This window comes from Eschrichtius robustus, chromosome 6 (assembly GCF_028021215.1).
Source record: "Eschrichtius robustus isolate mEscRob2 chromosome 6, mEscRob2.pri, whole genome shotgun sequence".
Lineage (NCBI taxonomy): Eukaryota > Metazoa > Chordata > Mammalia > Artiodactyla > Eschrichtiidae > Eschrichtius > Eschrichtius robustus.
The window spans coordinates 100624239-100645998 of NC_090829.1; the positions used below are offsets into that span (position 1 = coordinate 100624239).

At 35.8% G+C, this 21760-nt stretch overlaps 1 protein-coding gene and 2 pseudogenes across 1 annotated transcript; all 3 read right to left on the reverse strand.

The window, feature by feature from the left end:
- Window positions 1-530: 530 nt before the first annotated feature.
- LOC137765796 (olfactory receptor 5H2-like) lies at window positions 531-1479 on the reverse strand (annotated as a pseudogene).
- Window positions 1480-11111: 9632 nt separating this feature from the next.
- On the reverse strand, window positions 11112-14726 carry LOC137765942 (putative POU domain, class 5, transcription factor 1B; annotated as a pseudogene).
- A 1659-nt stretch (window positions 14727-16385) lies between these two features.
- On the reverse strand, window positions 16386-17309 carry LOC137765797 (olfactory receptor 5AC1-like). The gene has a single exon (XM_068545587.1). It carries the CDS (start codon window positions 17304-17306, stop codon window positions 16386-16388), a length of 921 nt encoding a protein of 306 aa, XP_068401688.1. The 5' UTR covers window positions 17307-17309.
- Between the last annotated feature and the right edge of the window lie 4451 nt (window positions 17310-21760).

The following is a 21760-nucleotide window of genomic DNA, read 5'->3' on the forward strand; positions in this document are numbered from 1 at the left end:
GAGTCCCCACAAGAAGTGAGATTCAACATATTGCAAATAAAGTGGAATAAAAGACCTTTGATGGCACGCAGAATTCCTGGGATTTGCCTCTGTTCACTCAAACACAAACCCACGTCCACTGTGGAGTTAAATGTGATATATGTCTCCAAGCAATACAGCTATATTACTGCCAAAGACATCACACTCAAGTAATTTTCAGAAGTACAACACTATTTTAGTGCTTAATAAATGCTTAATAAATTCACATATAAAGCCATACTGAAGAATATACAAGCATGTAAAATGTTTTCATTTATTTTCTGCTTTAGTTATTTTAGTATGATATGAACACTTGATTAAAATTCCTTTGTGTTTTTGAAAAATATATACACATATTTTAAGGAATTTATTAGAAACTAACATTTTAACTCAAAATAATAGGGCAGTTATAAATACAAAAAACTTTGAACACTAGTCAACACATAGCAATATCTAATCTGCACAATTTTATGACTGTTTTAATGGAAAGAGAACAGACATTACTATGAGATCTAAACATTTATCTTTATCATTTTTGTCAGTGAATCTATGACTTTCATATTTCTCAGGCTGTAGATAATTGGATTTAACAAAGGGATTATGACAGTATAAAATAGAGAGTCCATCATATCTTGATCATCTGCTTGTGTGGATCCAGGACGAATATACATGAAGAGAAGAGGTCCATAGTATAAAGAAACAGATAGGAGGTGGGCCCCACAGGTGGAGAAGGCCTTCCTTATGCCTTGGACAGACTTCTTTTTTAAAATTGTAAAGAGAACTAGTGTATAAGAAATAAGAACCATCAGAATGGTAAACACCTGAATTGAACCAGAGAAAATAAAAACCATCAGAATATTAATAGAAGGGTCAGTACAAGAAATTTTAAACAATGGCATGATGTCACAGTAAAAGTTATATATCATGTTGTAATTACAGAAGGTTAATCTGAATAAAAAACCTATATGAATAAAGGCATGTAGGACACCACCTACAAATGATGAGACTAACAGTCACATACATAGTCTATTGGTCATAATCACTGGATAAATAAAGGGTTGCATATGGCCACATAGCGATCATATGCCATACTTGCCAAGAGAAAACATTCCGTGGTTGCACTGACTGTAAAGGGAAAAAATTGTACCATGCATTCAGAGAGAAATATCATCTTACTCTTGGTGAAGAAGTTGACCAGCATCTTGGGGGTCACTATGGATGATACTGAAGTATCCACAAAAGCCAAACTCCCAAGGAATAAGTACATGTGGGTGTGAAGTTGAGAGTCATTCCAGATGAGAGCAATAAGACCAAGGTTTCCCACAATGGTGATGAGGTATATACCAGGAATACCAGGAACAAGGGGATTTGCCACTCCTATTGATACGAAAATCCTGAGAGAACAAACTCTGTCAGCAATGTTGCATTTTCCTTTTCCATATCTTCACTGGATGTCCCCTGAAATAAAATGCAATAAATATAAAAATAACATTCACTATGGATTTATGAATTGAAAACTTGTAAAGTGGAGTCGAAATCATACTCCTATCAGAATGCCCTTTTTTTTTCTAAATTTTTTATTAATTTTTGGCTGCATTGGGTCTTCATTGCTGAGCGTGGGCTTTCTCTGAGTTGCGGTGAGCGGGAGCTACTCTTCGTTGCGGTGCGCAGGCTTCTCATTGCGGTGGCTTCTCTTGTTGCGGAGCACGGGCTCTAAGTGTGCGGACTTCAATAGTTGTGGCACGTGGGCTCAGTAGTTGTGGCTCGAGGGCTCTAGAGCGCAGGCTCAGTAGTTGTGGCACACGGGCTTAGTTGGTCCGCAGCATGTGGGATCTTCCGGTACCAGGGCTCAAACCTATGTCCCCTGCATCGGCAGGTGGATTCTTAACCACTGCGCCACCAGGGAAGCCCAGAATGCCCTTTTAATTTCATAAAATATTACTATATAAACTGTTTGGGGGATTTGAAGAAATGCCAATCAATACGATAATTTCAGTTCAAATAATGTGCAGAAATTAATAGATTTATATAAAAGAGACATTCTAACCATTTGCTAAATTTGTGGGGACCTGATAGAGTGTGGTAGGGAAATTCTGAGTCTGGGACATGGATTATTAGTCAAGGGAATAGATGTTTAAGGGATCTGGATTATAAAATGAATTGAATGCCACGTGAAGGATCATGAACTCTTTGCCTCAGGTAATATGTATGTACTGAAAATTTTCAAGACAGGGAGAGGCCTCAGAAAATATTTTAAATTAATTTTTTATCAGCGCAGAAAATAGGTGTCATGGAGGGAAAGCCGGAGTCAGGGATACTATTCAGGAGATATTGCTATTTATTGTCCAGTGGTTTTCTAACCAGATTACACATCAGAATTGATCGTGGAGCTTTTTATGCAGAATATACATTGTGAGACATTACTATAGAAATTAATTCAGTGGGTCAAGATTGAGTTCTAGGAATCTGTACTTTAAAAAATGCTCCACAAATGCATGTGTAGTGCCTAGTCCGTTGGTGATATAACTTCAGTTGTCATGAGGAGGACAGAGAGATAAATGCAAAAGAATTCAAAATGCAGAGTCACTAGGACCTTGTGACATTAGATGTGAAAGGGGTGGTCAGTGAAGGAGAGAAGAGTCACTTGGTGACTGGCTAGATGGACATCAAAAGTTGAGATCAAGATCTCAGCTGCAGTGGCCAGTTTGTGGAGAGAGCATCCTCTGAACATCAAGATGAGATATACTTAGTAATATGAGTCTACAAATTGCTTAATAGAAATAATGTCTTAGGAGTTTTGGAGGTAGCTGAAGGCATATTTATTGATAACCTATCCATTGAAGAGTATGCATAAAAAGAAGAAGGGCACAGAAAGAAACTTGAGGAACTTATATTAAAGAGGTTACACAGTGGATACACAGCATATATTAGATAGCCAACATCTGATCCCCTTTTCTCCCACATAGTCGTGGTGGCTGGTAGAGGTTATCACCCATTCAAGAAGCCAAAAGATGATAGCCATAATGACCTATATGGGAATAGAATCTAAAAAGAATGGATATATGTATATGTATAACTGATTCACTTTTCTGTGCAGCAGAAACTAACACAACATTGTAAACCAACTATACTCCAATAAAAAATTAATTAAAAAAAAAAAAGAAACCAAAGAACTAGACACTGACTTTCCCATTCCCCTTGCACATAGAGTGAGGGAACTTGACCTAGATTTGGCAAATCAAATCCACAAAACCTACATTTAGAATATGAAGAGAGAGAGGAAAGAAAGGTACCGGGACAAAAGAGAATATTAGTTGCAAAGACAGCAATATCAAGACTCCAGCAAATGCATCCTGCATCCACAACCATGGCACTGTGAGTGTGAGGTGGCATTCCAACTTCAACAGCAGTGGCAGCAGGTCTCATTGAGCTGGTGTTGGGACATGATTTGGGCTGTTGATTAGCTCCTTTGCTTCCTTCTCTTCCTGATCATTTTTTCACCTGATTTCTCCGTTGTCTCTTGCATTTCTATGTTAGAGCCATTTCCATTCAATTAACTCATTTCCTGTGGCAACCAAGAGGCCTGGTTCACAACAGAGAAAGACTAGGGAGAGACCAGAAAAGGATACTGAGCAGAGAAGCAGGAGGGAGACTGGAAAGCTGAGTGTTGTGAACTTAGAGAAAAGATATTCAAAATGAACGAAGAGAATGACATGTCAAATGCCAAAATAAATGGTCTTGTAGGACAAAGGGTGATCAGATTTCACTGAGTGTGGAAATTAAGGGAATTTTAGTGGCTTTAGTGAGAGCAGTTTGCATTTTGGATTGAGTTGAGGCCAGAGAATAATGAGAAGTGAAAGGGAAACAAGTGGGTGGAAGGATTTGGAGTACTCCACAAAAGGTGGAGAACCATTGGCATTTTTCTACTTCTCCTAGACACATATGGGGTTTTTTTTCCTCTAGAACATTTTAATGAAAGTTTTCAAAAGAGAGGAGAGTAAGGAGTTGAGAGGAGAAAGGGAACAGGAAAAGTGGGAAGATAATATGTGTTGGTGAAAAGAAAACAGTGGGGAGGTAACAGACGGAAAATATCAGAGACATAGATGGATAAGTATAGGAAAGACAAGCCAAAGTAGCTGAGAAGGAAGTATCTGAGAGAGGAAGTATCCAAGAAAAGCTGAAGAGGAAATATAGGTATGCCCCACTTTTCAAAAGTTTGCTTTACCACCACTTCTCTTTTATGAAAGAACTATGTTAATAACTGTTTTCACTAACCGAAAGAGATCCGAAAAGGATTTTTGCTATTACCAATAGAAGGCAAAAACAGTGTTCAGCATTTCTTTTGCAGCAAGCAGTTATAGAGACAACACACACCCCCAGCAGCCAGAATGGCCCCACCAAGCTCCTTCCCTGGGAACTACATTTATCATTATCAGCATCAAGCCATCATATCTTTGAACTGTGTCTGTATCTGTGCTTTATCTTGATTTATTTTGTCCGTCTGTTAGGAAGATGTGTCTTAAGGTAATAGCTTCTTCTCTTTATGCCATTTTAGCTTTTAAAAGGTTTCATAGGAATGTTCTACTTTCAGAGAGCAGAGGAAACCTATAAAGGGAAAGGCTCAGAGACTTGGGGGTGAGTGTTTGTTTTAACTCTGGTGTTCCCTAAGGTTGTCTGTCCTGAATCTTTTTTTTTATGCAAAGTTTATTTTCCTCTAGAATTTGTGTATGAAAAAGAGACTTCTATTTTAAATTGTATCTTACAAATTGTGTGTTGTTAATAAATATATTGGCACTGAGAGAAAGTTCTTTCCATATTTAAAAATACTTTCTCTTTGTTATTAGAGTAATGAGAACTCACCTTATCTAGAAATCCTGCTCATTTAACTCGAGAACACTTTACTCTCCACCAATTGTGGGCTTTTTAGTTTTGGGGGGGGAATCAAAAACTGAGCCCAAACTGGATCTTGAATATAGGCGATATAAATAATGAACATCAATAATTTCAGTTGTTAAGTGATTTTTATATGAAATTTCCTTCCTTCTCTTCAATCCCAATCACTAAGTAATTGAAAGTTCTCTAATTTGTGTGTGGGTACTTATTAATTCATAAATGCTGGAAAACATAGTGGAGAAACATTGTCTATATATTTCCTAACATATATATATGATTTATATACTTTTTTATTTGTATTCTAATACATGTATATATTTCTATGCTATATGTACAAAATATTCAATAAAATTATTCTCATAAGTATGTGAAGGAATAGAGGAATTAATATTTAAGTGATTTACCTTAAAAGTTTTAATCAGTTAACTAATCAGAGTGGGTCTTTTTGTCAGAAAGCTCTAAATGATTTCTTATATAAGAATCATATGACCTGAAACATTAAACCCAATTTTAAATTATTTAACTTTCTGGTTCACCAGAATTTATCTTATAAATCTTTACAGTTAAGTTAACAAAATAATAAAACATCATTAAATTAAAGGGAACAATTCTGTCTTACAGCTATTTTACATGTCTAAATTTTAATCACAAAAATAAAATACAAAATTAATTCACTTTTTCTCATCTCTACGTGGGTATTTTGACATCTTATGAACCCAATCTAAAATTATTATAAACAGTATTTTAATTTTTATATAAAGAATAATGAATATTATACAAATCATTTCTCTCTTACCCATATCTTATGAGAAATTGTGGATATCCTGTCAATACATTAGGCTTTCTCTACAACAGCACGGAAATGACAATAACATAGGTAGCAATTCTTTGCACACTGATTCATTTTGGAGACTTCCCAAGCTCAGGAAATTATAGTTTATATTAATTTGCTTTGAACAGAAGAGTCAACCAATTATACAACTGTGTGCTTTTGCCAGAAGAAGGAGGAATGAAGAACTAAAATTCCTTGATACCCCCTGCCAAGGATTCCCTTTAGGGCAAAGCTAAGCATTTACTGGGCACTGTGGACTTGGACATGTATGAGAAAGGCAGGTTGTCCCATGGGGCATCATAGGCTCTAAAATTATAAACATCAGTCATTGTAGATAGTTCCAGTTTTAACAGTAGAAACCACACTTTATGCCATTACTTTTCACCACAGATGACACATCTCATATGTTTATGACAACTTCAATTTATCTATAAATTTTGATGCTCTGCTTAGTATCCTATTGTCTGAGCTAATCATACATGATTTTAATGAGGTCAAAGTTCTAGATTCCCTTCAGAAGCGAATCCCAAGTAAAGTTGTCCTCCTCTTGCAAACTGTAGCTCACATTCCAGACTCACACCTAACTCCCAACTTTAAGTTGAAATCTGATGAGAAATCTTACTAAGCAAAGATCTGGGGAGGAGCAAAGGAAAAACAAAACAAAAGCTCACAGTGAGAGGTGATCTAGATCAGTGCTCCTCAAACTTTATTGCCTGTGAATCTCCTGGAAATCTTGTTAAAATGCAGATTTTGTTTCAGTAGGTCTGTGTGGGGCCCAGGGGTCTTCAACTATTACAAAGTGATTGTTGCCTGTGGACAGGTCCCATCCACAGGGCCTTCATCATTGGAGGGACTATCAGATTATCAGAGAACCTAGGTAATTGGAGAAGCACAGCATGGTAAATGTGGCTTGCAAAAAGAGAAGCAGGGAGGAGCCTGATGGCGTCGGAGAGGCCAGCACATTTAGGTAACACAGGGCTTTGGAGGCCAGGTCAGGGACTTTGCTCTTTACCCCAACTTAAAGGAAAATTATTAACATGATTTTGAACATGGTGGTAATGTGTTCAGATTTGCTTTTTGTGCATTAACAGAGAAAATTATCCATGAACATTCATAAAATAAACCTTAATTTACTTACTTGTGACATTTTGATTTTATATCTAAAAAGTTTTTAAAAAATAACTTCCAATTGAAACTTGTCTGGCAACATACTGGGGGAAAAGGGCATATTGTTTGATAGATGCATTAATCCTTTTCCTGCTTCCTTAGAATTTTGCTAATGAAAGGCAAAAAAGTGGAGAAAAAATAACATAGATTAAAGAGGATTCACTGCGAAAACTCTGCAGAAGGGCTGAGTAAGCAGTAGGATGTGCAGAGATAACTAGAATGTGCCAAGGGAACTTTCAACATAACGGAAATTTGACATAAATTTACTGCCCCCTTCAATTTTGTGTAATTATCTTCTAATTCGTGTTGCCTTTCTATGAGTACAAAGGTCTGTATTGCTGCTTCTGGAATGGATTGTCCTTTCAATTTCAGTTATTTTAATAGGTGGGTTGTGGTATCTCCTGGAGGTTTTAATTTGCATTTCTCTGATGGCTAATGATGATTAAGTATTTTTCTGCCCTTATTTGACATCTGTAGGCCATCTTTAGTGAAGTGTCTCTTCAAATGTTTTTGCCCATTTTTAGCTGTTTCAGTAGTTAAAATTTGTTTTCTAATTTTTGAGCTTTGAGAGTTCTTCACATATCCTACGTATGAGTGTTTTATCAGATATATGATTTAAACATATTTCCTGAAATTCTATGGTTTGTCATTTCATTTTAGCAATTTTAAACAGCAATATATTTAATTTAATTCTTTATTTAATGAAGTTAATTTATCAATATTTTTTCTTTTATAGGTTGTGCTTTTGTTGTCATATTTCTTGGTTGTTCATTTAGGTTTATGATCCATCTTGAGTTAATTTTTGTATATGATCTGGATTATAGTTCATTTTTCTTCATATAGGTATCCAGATGTTGCAGCATTATTTGTTGAAAAGACTATCCTTTACAATATATCATTGTACCTTATTTATTTTATTCATAGTAGTTTGTACCTCTTAGTCCTCTACCCCTATATTGTCCCTCCCCCCTTCCCTCTCCCCATCAGTAACCACCAGTTTGTTCTCTATATCTGGGAGCCTGTTTCTGTTTTGTTAACTTCACTAGTTTGGTTTATTTTTTTAGAATCCAAATATAAGTGATATCATACAGTATTTGTCTTTCTCTGCCTGACTTATTTCACTTAGCATAATGCCCTCCAAGTCCATGCATATTTGTACAAATGGCAAAGTTTTATTCTTTCTTATGGCTGAGTAGTATCCCATTGTATATATAAACTGTATCTTCTTTGTTGATGGACACTTGGGTTGCTTCCATATCTTGGCAATTGTAAATAATGTTGCTATAAACCTTGGGGTGCATACACCTTTTCAAATTAATGTTTTCACTTTCTTCAGATACATACCCGGAAGTGAAATTCCTGGATTGCACGGTAGTTCTATTTTAAGTTTTTTGAGGAACCTCCATACTGTGTTCCACAGTGGTTGCCCCAGTTTATATTCCCACCAACAGTGTATGAGGGTTCTCTTTTCTCCACATCCTTGCCAACATTTGTTATATGTGTTCTATTTGATGACAGCCATACTGGCAAGTATGAGGTGATATTTTATTGTGGTTTTGATTTGCACTTCTCTGATGATTAATGATGTTGAACATCTTTTCATGTGCCTGTTAGCCATCTGTATGTCTCCTTTGGAAAACTGTCTATTCAGGCTGTGGGCTCAGAGGGTCTTAAGGCAGCCTGTCTGCTGATGGGTGGGGCTGTGTCCCTGCCCATTTAATTGCTTGGCCTGAGATGTCCCAGTACTAGTGCCTATGGGCTGGTGGGCATGGGTGGGGCTGGGTCCTGAGGTTCATAAGCTAGAAGGAGGATTCCTAAATGGTGAATGCCAGCACCAGTGTCCACATGGTAGAACAAGCTCTCCAAAATGGCTTCTGCCAGTGTCTATGTCCCCAGGGTGAGCTGAAGTTGCCTTCTGCCTCTCCAGGAGATTCTCCAGATCAGTAGGTGGGTCTGACCCAGACTCCTTTCAAATTACTTCTTCTGCCCTGGGTCCCAGTGCATGTGAGATTTTGTGGTGTCCTTTAAAAGTTGAGTCTCTATTTCCCACAGCCCTCTGGAACTCCTAAAATAAGCCCCACTGACCTTCAAAGCCAAACTTTCTGGGGTCTCATCTTTCTAGGATGAACCCCTGGTCGAGGGAGCCTGATGTAGGGCTCAGACCCCTTACTCCTTTGGGAAAACCTCTGCAATTGTAATTATTCTCCCATTTGTGGGTCCAAGGGTATGAGAATTGACTATATCACGACTCGGTCCCTCCTACCCATCTTGTCATTCCTTCTTTATATCTTTAGCTGTAGAAGATCTTTCAGGTAGGTTCCAGTCTTTTTTGTTGATGGTTGTTCTGTAAATAGTTGTAAATTTGGTGTGCCCGTAAGAAGAGGTGAGCTCAGGGTCTTTCTACTCCATGATCTTGGCCCTCCCCTAATTCAATTATTTTAAATATTACACAGAATAGAGTTTATTTTGGTGAATGTTCAGTGCACACATAAAAAAATAATGTGTATTCTACTGTTGTTTGATATAGTGTTCTATAACTGTCAAGTTGGTTGATAATGTTCTTTAGGTCTTCTCTACTTTCACTGATTTTCTCTCTACTTGTTCTATCAATTATTGAAAGAGGAGTATTGAAGTCTTAATCTGTAATTGTCTCTTTCTTCTTTATCTCTTTCTCCTTCCCATTCTATCAGTTTTTGCTTCAAGTATTTTAAAGCTCCATTGTTCAGTGCTTACAGACTTAGTATTATTTTGTATTTTTGATAAATTGAATCCTTTATCATTTTGCAATGTCCCTCTTTATCTCTGGTAATATTCCTATTTTGTTTGCTAGCCACTCCAGCTTTCTTCTGATTAGTGTTGGCATAGTATGTCTGTTTTTCATACTTTTATTTCTAATTTATCTGTGTCTTTGTACTTGATGTGTGTTTCTTCTCAACAGTATATAGTTATAGTATGTGGTTAGATCTTGCTTTTGAATCCAATCTGACAATCTGTCTTTTATTTTGTATATTATACCATTTATATTCAATGAATTATTGATGTGATTGGATTAAAATCTATCATTTTACTGGATATTTTTCTATCCATTCCATTGTTCTTTGTTCTTCTTTCCTCTTTTCCTGCCTGCTTTTGGAGTATAGAAACTTTTTTATGATTCCATTTTATATCTACATTTGGCTTATTATTTATATATTGTCTATCTTTTGGTGATTCTCTTAGGGTATGAAATATATTATTTTAATTAATTACATCTACCTTCAAATAATATCATACCACTACATTTATAGGGCAATAATCTAACAAATTGTAATTTCTCCCTCCAATCTTTTCTGCTATATTATCATATATTTTACTTTTATCTGTAAAGGTACGATATATTGCTACTATTTTGGCATTCAGTTACCTCTTAGATTAATTCATAAGAAGAAAGAAAGATCCTTTTTATATGAACCTTAATTTTTAACTATTTTCAGAGATGTTTGTTTGTGTAGCACCAAGCTTCTCTTTGATATCATATTCCTTCTTCCTGAAGAACTTCCTTTCATAATTTTTTTTTCCTCTAGGACTTTGGGTAATGATTTTTTTTTTTTTGGTTCTTGTCTTAAAAGTTTTTATTTTACACTTTTTTTCCCACTGTGTCCCAGGCTTCTTTATTTAAAAACAAAGTGATGACTGACATTGTGTTTAAAATCAAGAACATCAATGAATTTTACCTTCCTTACGACTATTTCCCTCAAAACTCCCTGCCCCCGTTCTTCATATTCCCAATTAATTGAATGTTTCCTATTTATTGAATGAAAAACCTAACTCCAAAAGCCCTGGCGCAAATCCCAGGGTCCTGTTTCCCCAGTTTCTCCCACTTTCCTCATCCCCCACTCCTGCCCCCACCCCTCAGAGAAAAGCAGGCACCTCAGTTTGAATGCATGAGAAAGCCCAGAGTGGTGAGCTGGACAAAAGGGAACACTTCACCCTCAAAGGTCAAAGGAACCAAGGAGTACAGAATAGTGAAGTGAGAGCCCCCATAGTCTAGGCTACTGAAATGGGCCCTGGTGCCAGAGAAAAGCACACTGGTGCCCCCATGAAAGGAAACTCAGCAGCCTCAAAATACTCTCATTGGGAATAGTTCCTGCTTGATTGACTGCCCTTCTGGTACCAGGTACAGAGCCACACTCAGACTCTGTGCTTGTTGATGCCAAGCTACTTAATTCTCAATGCTTATCTGCTCTCCCTTTCGAGCCTGCTGCAGGAAGGACTCCTCTTTGCCTTTCCCCTGAAGATTCTCCTTGTTGTCAGCTTCCTCCACCTATTTCTGCAGCAGGGGGCACAGCTTACACACATTACTGACACTGAGCTGCAGAGTCTCAAAACAGCAGTTGCTCTTTTGGCTAAATACCTTCCCACAGGGTGATCCTCTTCTGCTTTGGAGCTCCTGTAAAGTTCTGATGTCCTGAGACCCTTCCAGGTTTTGCTGCAACTTCACCTTGTCCTGCTTCATGCCACCAGGAGGACAGCACAAGGCTTGGGGGAGGCCCCTTCAGAGTTGCTCTCAATCCTGGCCCCAGACTAGACTTCAGGCTGAGAAGTTTCCAGCAGCCTTGAGGATCCAGCCCCATTCCAACCTAAAGGAGCCACTACGCCATCCCTCTGCAGAACTCACATAGCGCTGAGTACCCCCAAAAACTTCAGCTACTCTCCAACCCCTGCCCAATTCCTGGACCATATTGGAGGAGGCACAGAAGAGGGGTGTTGGAAGCCCAGCCAGGTGAGAAGGTCAACCCAGCCCAATTCCAACCCTCCTGACCCATCACCTACACCTACCCCTACATCTGTGGAAGTAAAAAGGCAAAATTCAAAAGCAAGTAGGTATCCTGCAATGGGGAAGAAAGTCCCCCAAGCTGGGGACCTGGACCACATTAATTTTGGGAAGTTATTTTTTGTTAGGTAAAATTCTGAGTTGGCAGGTATCTTTCCCCCACAGTTTGAAATATGTCAGTCAACTACTCAGTTATCTTCTGGCTGTGTACTTTTTCCTCCCCTCTCACTACCTTCAAACTTTTCTCTATCTTTGGTTTTTAACCACTTCAATATAATTTGTCCAGGTGTTTTTGTGTTTTTATTTTCTTATGATTTGGTTTCTGTCTGTTTTGTTTATTCTGCCTCAGGTTCTATGTTTCTTGATTCTTTGGTTTGATGACTTTCATTATCTTTGAAAAATTCTTGACCATTATGTTTTCCAAATATTCCTCTGCCCAACTCTCATTCTTTTCCTCTAAGTTTCCAGATACACATAAGTTAGATAACTTGATAGTCCTTCACAGTACTTGAATATTCTGGGTTTTTTTTTTTTTTACTCTTTTCTTTCTTTGTGTTTAATTTTGATATCTATTGACCTATATTCAACATCACTGTTGTTTCCTCTACTGTGTCTAATTTACTGATGAGCTCACCAAAGGCATCCTTTATGTTTGTTCTCATGTTTTTAAAAAATTATTTCTACCATTTTCACTTGACTTTTAAAAAACACTTTCTATCTGTCTAGCTCTAAATTCTCTCTAAATCTGATCATGCATGGAAACTTTAACATATTAATCATGATCATTTTAAATTTCCTGACTGATAATCCCAACTTCTGAGTCATATCTGACACTGGTTCTTTTGATTGTTTTGCCTTTTGACATTGGGTTGTTTCTTTCTTGGTTTTTTTTTGTTGTTGTTGTTGTTTGTTTGTCTCACAAATTTTATCTGAAGTCTGGTCTTCATGTGTAGGACAATAAAAATGGAAGTAAATCGTACTTAAAGGACAAATGAAATATCCGGAATTATAAAAACTTAAAATTCTTTTTATTAGCTGAAGTGTATATTTCAGATACCAAGTTAAAATGGACATTGACTATAAACTTTGGTAGAATGTATTGTATATGTATGTGGTGGGGGTCAGACTCTTAAAGGTATGAGGTAAAAGGAAGAACCACTTTAAGATTCTGCTTAGATCTGAATAACATCTGGATAGATGGGGCATATCCAAAGTAGTGAGAGGACCCCCAACCATTGAGATTTCTGTAAAGTAATAATCGCTTCATATGAAATAGTATAATACATGTATGCCTGGTGTCTATATAAAACATTCAATTCTACCTCAGGGGAAAAGGGGTAGGTATCTTAGTTTGTGTTCTGCCACAGACTGAGACATTGTTTGAGTGCAGTAATTTAGTTGTGAATAGTTGATGAGTGAGAAAGTGTTGAAGTGAGACAGGAAAGGGAATGCAGCCGATAAAGGGTAATTTACCAAACAAGTTACAACTGTGGGCAATCAAGCTTAATCATTTTTGGAAACACCATGAGCCAGTATAGAGCATGAACGTCAAATTTATATTAGCCAAAGGGCAAAGGATCTGAGGTATTTATTCACCAACTCCTGCCAATCATTGGTTGATAAATGGTCTGGGGGAGAGACTATGAACAGTAGTCATTTCCCAGTTCCTCCAATCTGCGTTAAATGCCTCTGGCCATCAGAGAAAGCCCTCAGATGAAGATGTATAATTAGAAAAGACATGGGCAGGCACCAACAGTATCTGTGACAGGGAATATATAGGAATCAATGGACAGTGTGATCTGTGACTCACATTGAATGAGTCATTCAACACTAGCTATTATAGTGAGTCAGACTATCTCTCAAGCAACCCATTCTCAAAAACCTTGAATTTAGGTCTGTCCACATGTAACAAAAGAAATGATGAAAATTGCTCTTACAGGATTAGAAAAGTGGAAAACAATGTTTCACAGTGAGTCATGGCATACAATTTATACTATGTAACACAACATTAGGGCCTTTTAATTGGAATAAAGTTTCCTCAGATAGTTGCCAAAATTCCCCTAAAATAGTGATGGAATGTTATTTAATTTGTTTTGTAGTCTTTAAAAATCTAAGCAAATACTCTTCCCAGTCACATCATCATCATCCATTGGGTCATTGCTTATGGTGTCTAATACACAGGGCAGCCAGCAATACAATATTGTGTTGTGAATAGTGCCCCTGGGTTAAGCAGTGCACACAGTTTGCATGGCCATTCAAAATTCTTCTGTACACACTTTGTTATAACACTATTCATGGAAACCATTTTTCTCTCAGTAGTTTATAAATGTTGTTCCATTGTCTCTGTACTTTCAGTGCAACAAATGGGAAGTCAAATATTACTGTACTTATCTTTACTTTGTTAGTAACCCAGTCTCTCTATCTAGAAGTTTATAGATCTTCTCTTTACCCTGAAATCTGGGACTGTTTGCCAGGAGCATAGTCTTCTTGTGGTTGTTATAGTATCAGTGCTATCCATTGCAGATTATTTAGCTTAGGAATCCAAGATTTCCTTTGTTTCTAGAAAATGGCTTGATGAGCTATATTTTAGAATGAGTGAGCCTAATTTGCCAATTCTAGAATCACCAGTTTAGAGGGTGTAAATACACAATAGACTCCCTCCAGTGGTCAGTTCTCCCCAAAAATACTCTCAAAAAATAAATTCTTCTCTATATGAGATTTTTCTGATGAGTTTGAATATTATATGGCTTTACAGCACTTGTGCTTTGAAATAACAGTGTCCTTTTTCACAAATCTAAACCCTTTCTTCCTATCTGGTTGAAGAGCGGACAGGACACCTTGTAGAAGCATGGATGGATTAGATACTTTGATCTCTATCAGCACCAAAGATGCCCCTATTAAGTTCTTCCGCTTATACAACAAGGAACATTTTCTCCCAGAACTGATTTGATTTGTAGAATTTTTTAATTCATTTGGCTTCAATGTGTTCATTCCTCTTGTCATTGCCTGTTTAGATGGCCGATTACATTTATATAATCATTTTAAGTTCACGTACTCTCTGTGCCCTGAAGATAGTCTAAGACAGGGCAGTGGAGCTGCATTTCTTTTTTTTTTTTTTTTTTTTTTAAATCGTCTCATTTCCACTTCTCTCTCTTTTTTTTTTTTTTTTTAAATTCATGTTCTTTTATTTATTTATTTATTTATTTTATGACTGTGTTGAGTCTTCGTTTCTGTGCGAGGGCTTTCTCTAGTTGCGGCAAGTGGGGACCACTCTTCATCACAGTGCGCGGGCCTCTCACCATCGCGGCCTCTCTTGTTTCGGAGCACAGGCTCCAGACGCGCAGGCTCAGTAATTGTGGCTCACGGGCCCAGTTGCTCCGTGGCATGTGGGATCTTCCCAGACCAGGGCTCGAACCCGTGTCCCCTGCATTGGCAGGCAGATTCTCAACCACTGCGCCACCAGGGAAACCCCGGAGCTGCATTTCTGGCTTCAGTTCCCAGCCTTGCATCCTCCTACCTTGCATACCTGTTGTGTCTATACATCAGGCTTTCTGTACATGTAATTCTTCCTCTTAATTCTTCCTCACTGATCAGCAATATCAGGTCGTCACCTAAGGATTTTGCAACAGCAATAGGTAGCCAATGATGATATAAATTCAAACAAATTTTACATTTTCTACCGTAGAATTCCTTTAAATTTAGGAGATGGCCAACAGAGAAAGTCACTACACATTCCGTACAGAGCAGTCAATGAAAGAACAATAAATATAACATTGTAAGTTTTTACAATCACTTCAGAAATGAGAACCATTCCATACTGGCACTTACCCAAATTAAGAAGTGTTGCATCGTGTAATTGCAGAATTAAATTATTTTTACTTAAATGGTAAACATGCAAGAGATTATAAGAAGTGTGAAAATTATGTAAATGTATGTTTTTGCCTTATTAAACATGTAAAGATTAATACAGTAGACTGCTAATATCTGAGGAAATATATTCTGAAATCTTTTAATATCTGCAAAGTCTTGAATACCACTATTATAATTTTCCTGATAAAATGTACTATGTACTTGCATATATTTGAGCCATGTTCAGTAGTTCACTTTTTATTTTATCCCAGCTTCCATTATTCTCCAGTAAAATCCACCAGTCTCTTATATTCTGTGCTTTTTAAACATTTTCTTTATTACAAAGAAATTTTCCTCCTCAGGGACAATCTCCTCCAAGAAGTCACTTCATCTGAGTCTCTGAACAGTTGAGAAGCAGCAAGAATTTTGATATGCAAGCTCTAGACAATTATCTTCACTCAGTCACACCAAACTCAAAGAAAGAAACATGCAAATGTCTGCCACAGCAAAATTACAAACTACTATATCAATTTAGAAGGAATTTACAGAGTCAAACATTGAAAATTCTAAATCCTTTGTTTTAACAAGGATGTTCTATTTTTCATTAAAAATTCAGTTTTCTGTGGTATGAAGACCTCCTGCCATTGAAACAAATATCCATTGAAGCTGACTTTCATCAGACAGCACTCAGAAACTACCCTAGACACGCCTTCTCTTAAAATTATAAAGCCAAGGCTAATTTGCATAACTACAGACCCCTTGTATTTTGCAAAGTTTGAAAAGAACAAGTTTGAATTTTGCCTTAAGAACTGTTTATTTATTCATTATTCTCCTCAAGGCACCTATAACCTCTTTGTTCCTCAGACTATAAATAAAAGGATTTAGCAGAGGAACTATGATTGTATAAAATAAAGAATATAGTTTATCCTGATTTTCAGCTGGTCCAGACCCAGGATGCACATACATGAAGAAGAGAGTGCCATAGAACAAGGAAACAGAGAGCAGGTGGGCACTGCATGTGGAGAAGGCTTTGCTCCTGCCCTTTTCAGACTTCATTTTCCAGATGGCAAAGAAGACATAGCAGTAAGAGATAATGATACTCATAAAAGTGAAAGACTGTATAAAGACTGAAAATATAAAAACCAGGAGCATATTAACTCTAGGATCAGTACAGGAAATCTTAAATAGTTGTAAAATTTCACAGTAGAAATAATGTATTACATTGGACTTGCAGAAAGTTAATCTAAGTAACAAACCCACATGCATCAGGGGATGAAGAAACCCGATAATATAAGAGACACCTAATAATTGAGTGCAGAAGATATTGGACATCACCACTGGATAAAGCAAGGGGTTGCATATGGCCACATAGCGGTCATAGGCCATCACCACCAGGAGGAAACATTCTGTGTTTGCACTGGAAGCAAAAATATAAAATTGGGAGATGCACTCAAACAGGGATATCATATGATTCATAGATAAGAAATTCATTAGCATTTTGGGAGTCACAGAGGATGAAGAACAAGCATCTGCAAAGGCTAAACTGCCCAGAAATAAGTACATGGGTGTGTGAAGATGGGGGTCCTTCCAGATGAGAAAAATCAGTCCAAGGTTGCCCACCATCGTGGTGAGATAGATCACCAAGAACACCAGGAACAGGGGAACCTGCAGCCTTGGAAGATCTGTGAGTCCAGTGAGAACAAACTCAGTCACCAGTGTCTTGTTTGCCACCATTATAATCACTCGGTCTATCACTGCAGTAAAAGGGTAGGTGAAGAACACAGTAATGAAAGACCATGAAAATAATCACATTTTATTTGAAAAAAATACATCTTCCTTGTTTATGTATCCCCTTTAATCAGGACATTTACCTTTTATCCTTGAGTAAATATTCTTTACAAACAATAAGTATTTGGGAAACTGGTCCCATAAACTAGGGGGAAAAAATATATATATATACATATAGTAATGATTTCATGACTTGTATAAAAGAAGTGAGCTTATTTTGTAATTTGGAAAGATTGGTTGTAATTTAATAATCATCTTCTAATATAAAAATCTTTAAAAATATGTATAGAATCTAGCTATTTAAATATGCTAAAGAATAGTTATCAAAACTAATAGCACACATTCTAAATAATACAGCATCTCCCTTCAAATTAAGAACAGATATAGAATATGATATGGCATGGAAGTAGGAAAGTATAATAGTAAAACAAAACAAAGACTCCAAAGCAGATTCAAGTATATATTGGAATTTAATATATTACATGGGTGATTTTTCAATTGAGAAAAATTGTGATTTATTCAATCAGTAGTATGACTATATTTGCCTATCTATCAGGAAAAAAGTAAGAATGACTCCCTTTCTTATGCCTGTTTTAAATCTGCTGCCAGATAAAGGACTTAAAAGTTAAAAAATAACAAAACAAAAATAAACAATTAAACACTCTAAGAAAAGTCATAAAATAAATATAATTTAAATATATTACAAAAATTTTTGACTAATGTAAGAAACCCATAAATTATAAAGAAATATATAAGTATATTTAATCTACTACTTCATGAAAATCAAGTATATATCAAATCTATAATAAGGTAAAAGATTAATAAAATTTTGGTAGAAATATGTATAATAAATTTAGATAAAATATCAGTACCTATCACATACAAAAAATTACAAATTGATAAGAAAAGTCAAATAATTCAATAGAAAAATGAAAATGGAATTGGGTGGGCGAGTCACAGAAAAATATGTCAACATATATTCAAAAAATGTAGGAAAAGTTGCTCTCCTTCCTCAATACTCAAGATGTGCAAATAAAATAGCAGTAAGACATCACTTTTCACTCCTCAGATTAGCAAAATCTATTGCTTAATGAAATTTGGAAATGGCCACTCTCACATTTACTGATGAGAATATAAATTAAGCTTTTTAAAAACAATTTGGCAGTCTTTTAAAAATAAAATATACATACTCGTCAACCCAGCAATCCATGTCTGCAACCCATTCTATAGCAATAGCATATCATTTCATAGGAAGAAAAGTTTATTGCAGCATTGTTCATGGTGGCAAAAGACTGGAAATAATATGAAAACCAATCAGGATGAAGCAATGGTTGAACAAATCCTGGTGTAATTATATTAATCAATATTATGGCAGTCATTTCAAAATGAGTTATTGACCCACCAGTTGACTGAAGGAAAATTTCACAATTAATAAGGAAGTAAGAAGAGTAAGATACAGAGAACTATATATGAGATGATTACATTAAACAGACAAAGTCTTAAAATTCTCACTCTCTGTATATCTTCGAACACATGCACACATATATATTTGTATATAACCATCTGAACATAAAGACTGTGTGAATCGATAGACTCCAGGTTGTTAATATTTATGACCTTCGTGTAGGTGAGAAAATAAAGGAGAGGAAGAGAGAGATAAACATTCCCCCCCAAAAAGTGTTTGTGATAAAAACACAATATATGTTATCATCCTATTTATGCAATTATATATATTAATATATGTACAAAGATATTTTTACTGATAGTCATAAGCCTGTTAATAGTGAAGATGAGAAAAAGATAAACAATAAAAATGTTATTATTGTATTTAGTAGGTAGCAATAAAAATTTTAATTAAAAAATAGGAATTCATTACAAGTAACATTTTTTGTAAAAGCATATCTTCAGTTTAGTAATTTTTTGGATTATGTGGATATGCTTTTGAATATTTTCAGTGATATCTGACTTCAACCATTAAGAGTGATTTCTTTCTCTCTCTTTTTTTGGAATACTCAAAAGGTATTTTGTAAATGAATAAAGTTAGGTATACAAGTACAGTAAGTGTTTCGTTTGTCTTTATAACTAAGTACATTTCTTTTTGGATATATTGATAAATGCTTTATGATTTTTGTCAATGATGCAAATGAAATATTTGATGTAATCTTTTAATAATTTGAATTTCTTCTGTGACATGTAAATTTTGCCTAAAAGTAAATCCAAAAGAAGAGATCCTAAGATATTTGGAGGTGAACATAGAGATTCTTAGATTACCTAGAAGGGGAAAATCCACCTATAATTTAGTGTGTAAATTCAGCTATTTCTCAAAATAAAATGAATAACACAATTTTATACATGCACTTTTTGTTGATTAAAATACATACAAAAATTTACCTATTTTCCAAAATTGTATTAGTTTAACCTTAAAATAAGTCTTAGTTTTTATTTTCCATCTTCACTGAGATTAGAACAAGAAAAAAATTAGCTTTAAGAATATATCTTTTATTTAAAAAAAATAAAATTAAATAAAAAAGAATATATCTTTTAAAGTATATACCTGCAAGGAAACCTGGAAACACAATACCAGTAGCAAGAAGATTGACTGATATGTCTCTGCTGAAAACTGGCCTTATGGACAGTGAGTACAGATCATTTAGTTTCCAAAGTGGACATTTTGTCCTGACTAAACCTATTTAGCTTTCTTGCCAACTCTCAACCTATAATAGATATTTCCAGATTTCATAATTAGGTCAAGAGCTATTAAGAATTTTGGATCTTTCACCCTAAGATATAGATGATAGCTAGCTAGCTGGCTAGCTAGATAGATAGACTGATATCCTCATCCATTGGGAATTAATGATTTTATCTCATCCATGAATAACTCAAAGAAGTTTGAGCAGCACAGTTTAGTTGTCCATACCCTGACAAGAAAATTGTCTATAGATTATGAAATAATCTCTGAAACTTTTGAGTCATTATCATTTTCCCATTTGTTTTACTCTTCTATTATTCCAAGTTTACTGTTAAAAAGAAATCTTATTATGCTTGTTTCCTTAACAGTAAAACATCTAGTATTTATGACAGGCATATGAAATTGTCCTGAAGAGAAACAGAAAATCCCACAGGATTGCCAGGATTTTTAATGCTTACCTGGATATTTCATTATCAGATAGGCAAATTGAAAAACTACAGATAATTAAAATTAGACAGATCCCGGTGTCCTCACTCAGTTTCTGTAAGTCTTGGGGAGAATGAGAAAATGGTTGTTTTCTTGAAGGAAAGATGATGATTTTTCATAGAAAGTAATGAAAAAAATGTATATTTCCCTCTACAGTACTCTACATTAAGGCCAGAGTAATCTTTACCAATTGCCAAACTGATTAGGCCAGCACTGTTTTCACATGTATGGATGCATCTCTTCTTACAACCCTTAAAGGAAGAAAAGCGGAAGGTGTAGAATGAAGCAGTGTTGTGCAAAGCTTTTCCTTGGAAGCCTCAGTTGCAGGGACATCTTTATTTGTACTCTTTCAAATGTATTCATGAAAAAGTAAAAAGAATCTTGGAATTCCCTCAATGAAAGTTACCAATGGATTCCCTGTAGGATGAAGGCAAAGTCATTCTACTGGGCATTATGAACCAGTCAGTGAGCAAATCACCCCAGACATACCCAAGTGTAACAATTAGAAACACACTTTGTGTCATTAGTGTTTACTGTGCAGGCAACTTGAAAAACTGCCTCTGAGTAGTTTTTAGGACATATTAATTTCCTCTAACTTGTCACTCTTGATGTTGCCAATTCCAATGCCATGATAATTTCTTCAAACATCTTAAAGACCCATCAACCTCAACATGTCCAAATCCAAATTTAGAGTCTTTTCAAACCTATCACTAAACATGGACCTCATCCAGCCCTCCCATTCTCACATAATGGCATTATCACCTACCCATTTTTAAAGAAACAAACCTGAGAGTAATCTCTCAAATCCATGTCAAAATCATTATCAAATCCACAGCTTGTATCTCTTCAATGTCTGTTGAAACCATCCACTTCTCTCCAAGTTCAGGAAAACTCGATTTCCTACCTGGAATACTGATATAACCTTTTAATATTCTATGTGTATTTTCTAACATTTTATCCTATACCATTCCCTACATTTGGGCCAACATCATTTTTATAAAAAGCCAAACTGCTGAGATCACCACTGTTCTCACACCCATGGCTACAGCTCCACCTTAACTCTTAAATAACTTCCAATGGCTCTTAAAAGAAAAATCAAAATCCTTAGCCCATATATCCCTTTCCTCATCCAAAAACATATCCAATGCTCTTCTATACAAAGTTTTTGTTCAGTGTAGTTCATAGATTTTTTAGGTGAATGATTCTGACATTTCTTTGATAATAA

Excerpts from the sequence above, each read along its gene's own strand:
- LOC137765797 (XM_068545587.1), bottom strand. The coding sequence starts at position 17,306 with ATGGTGGCAAACAAGACACTGGTGACTGAGTTTGTTCTCACTGGACTC.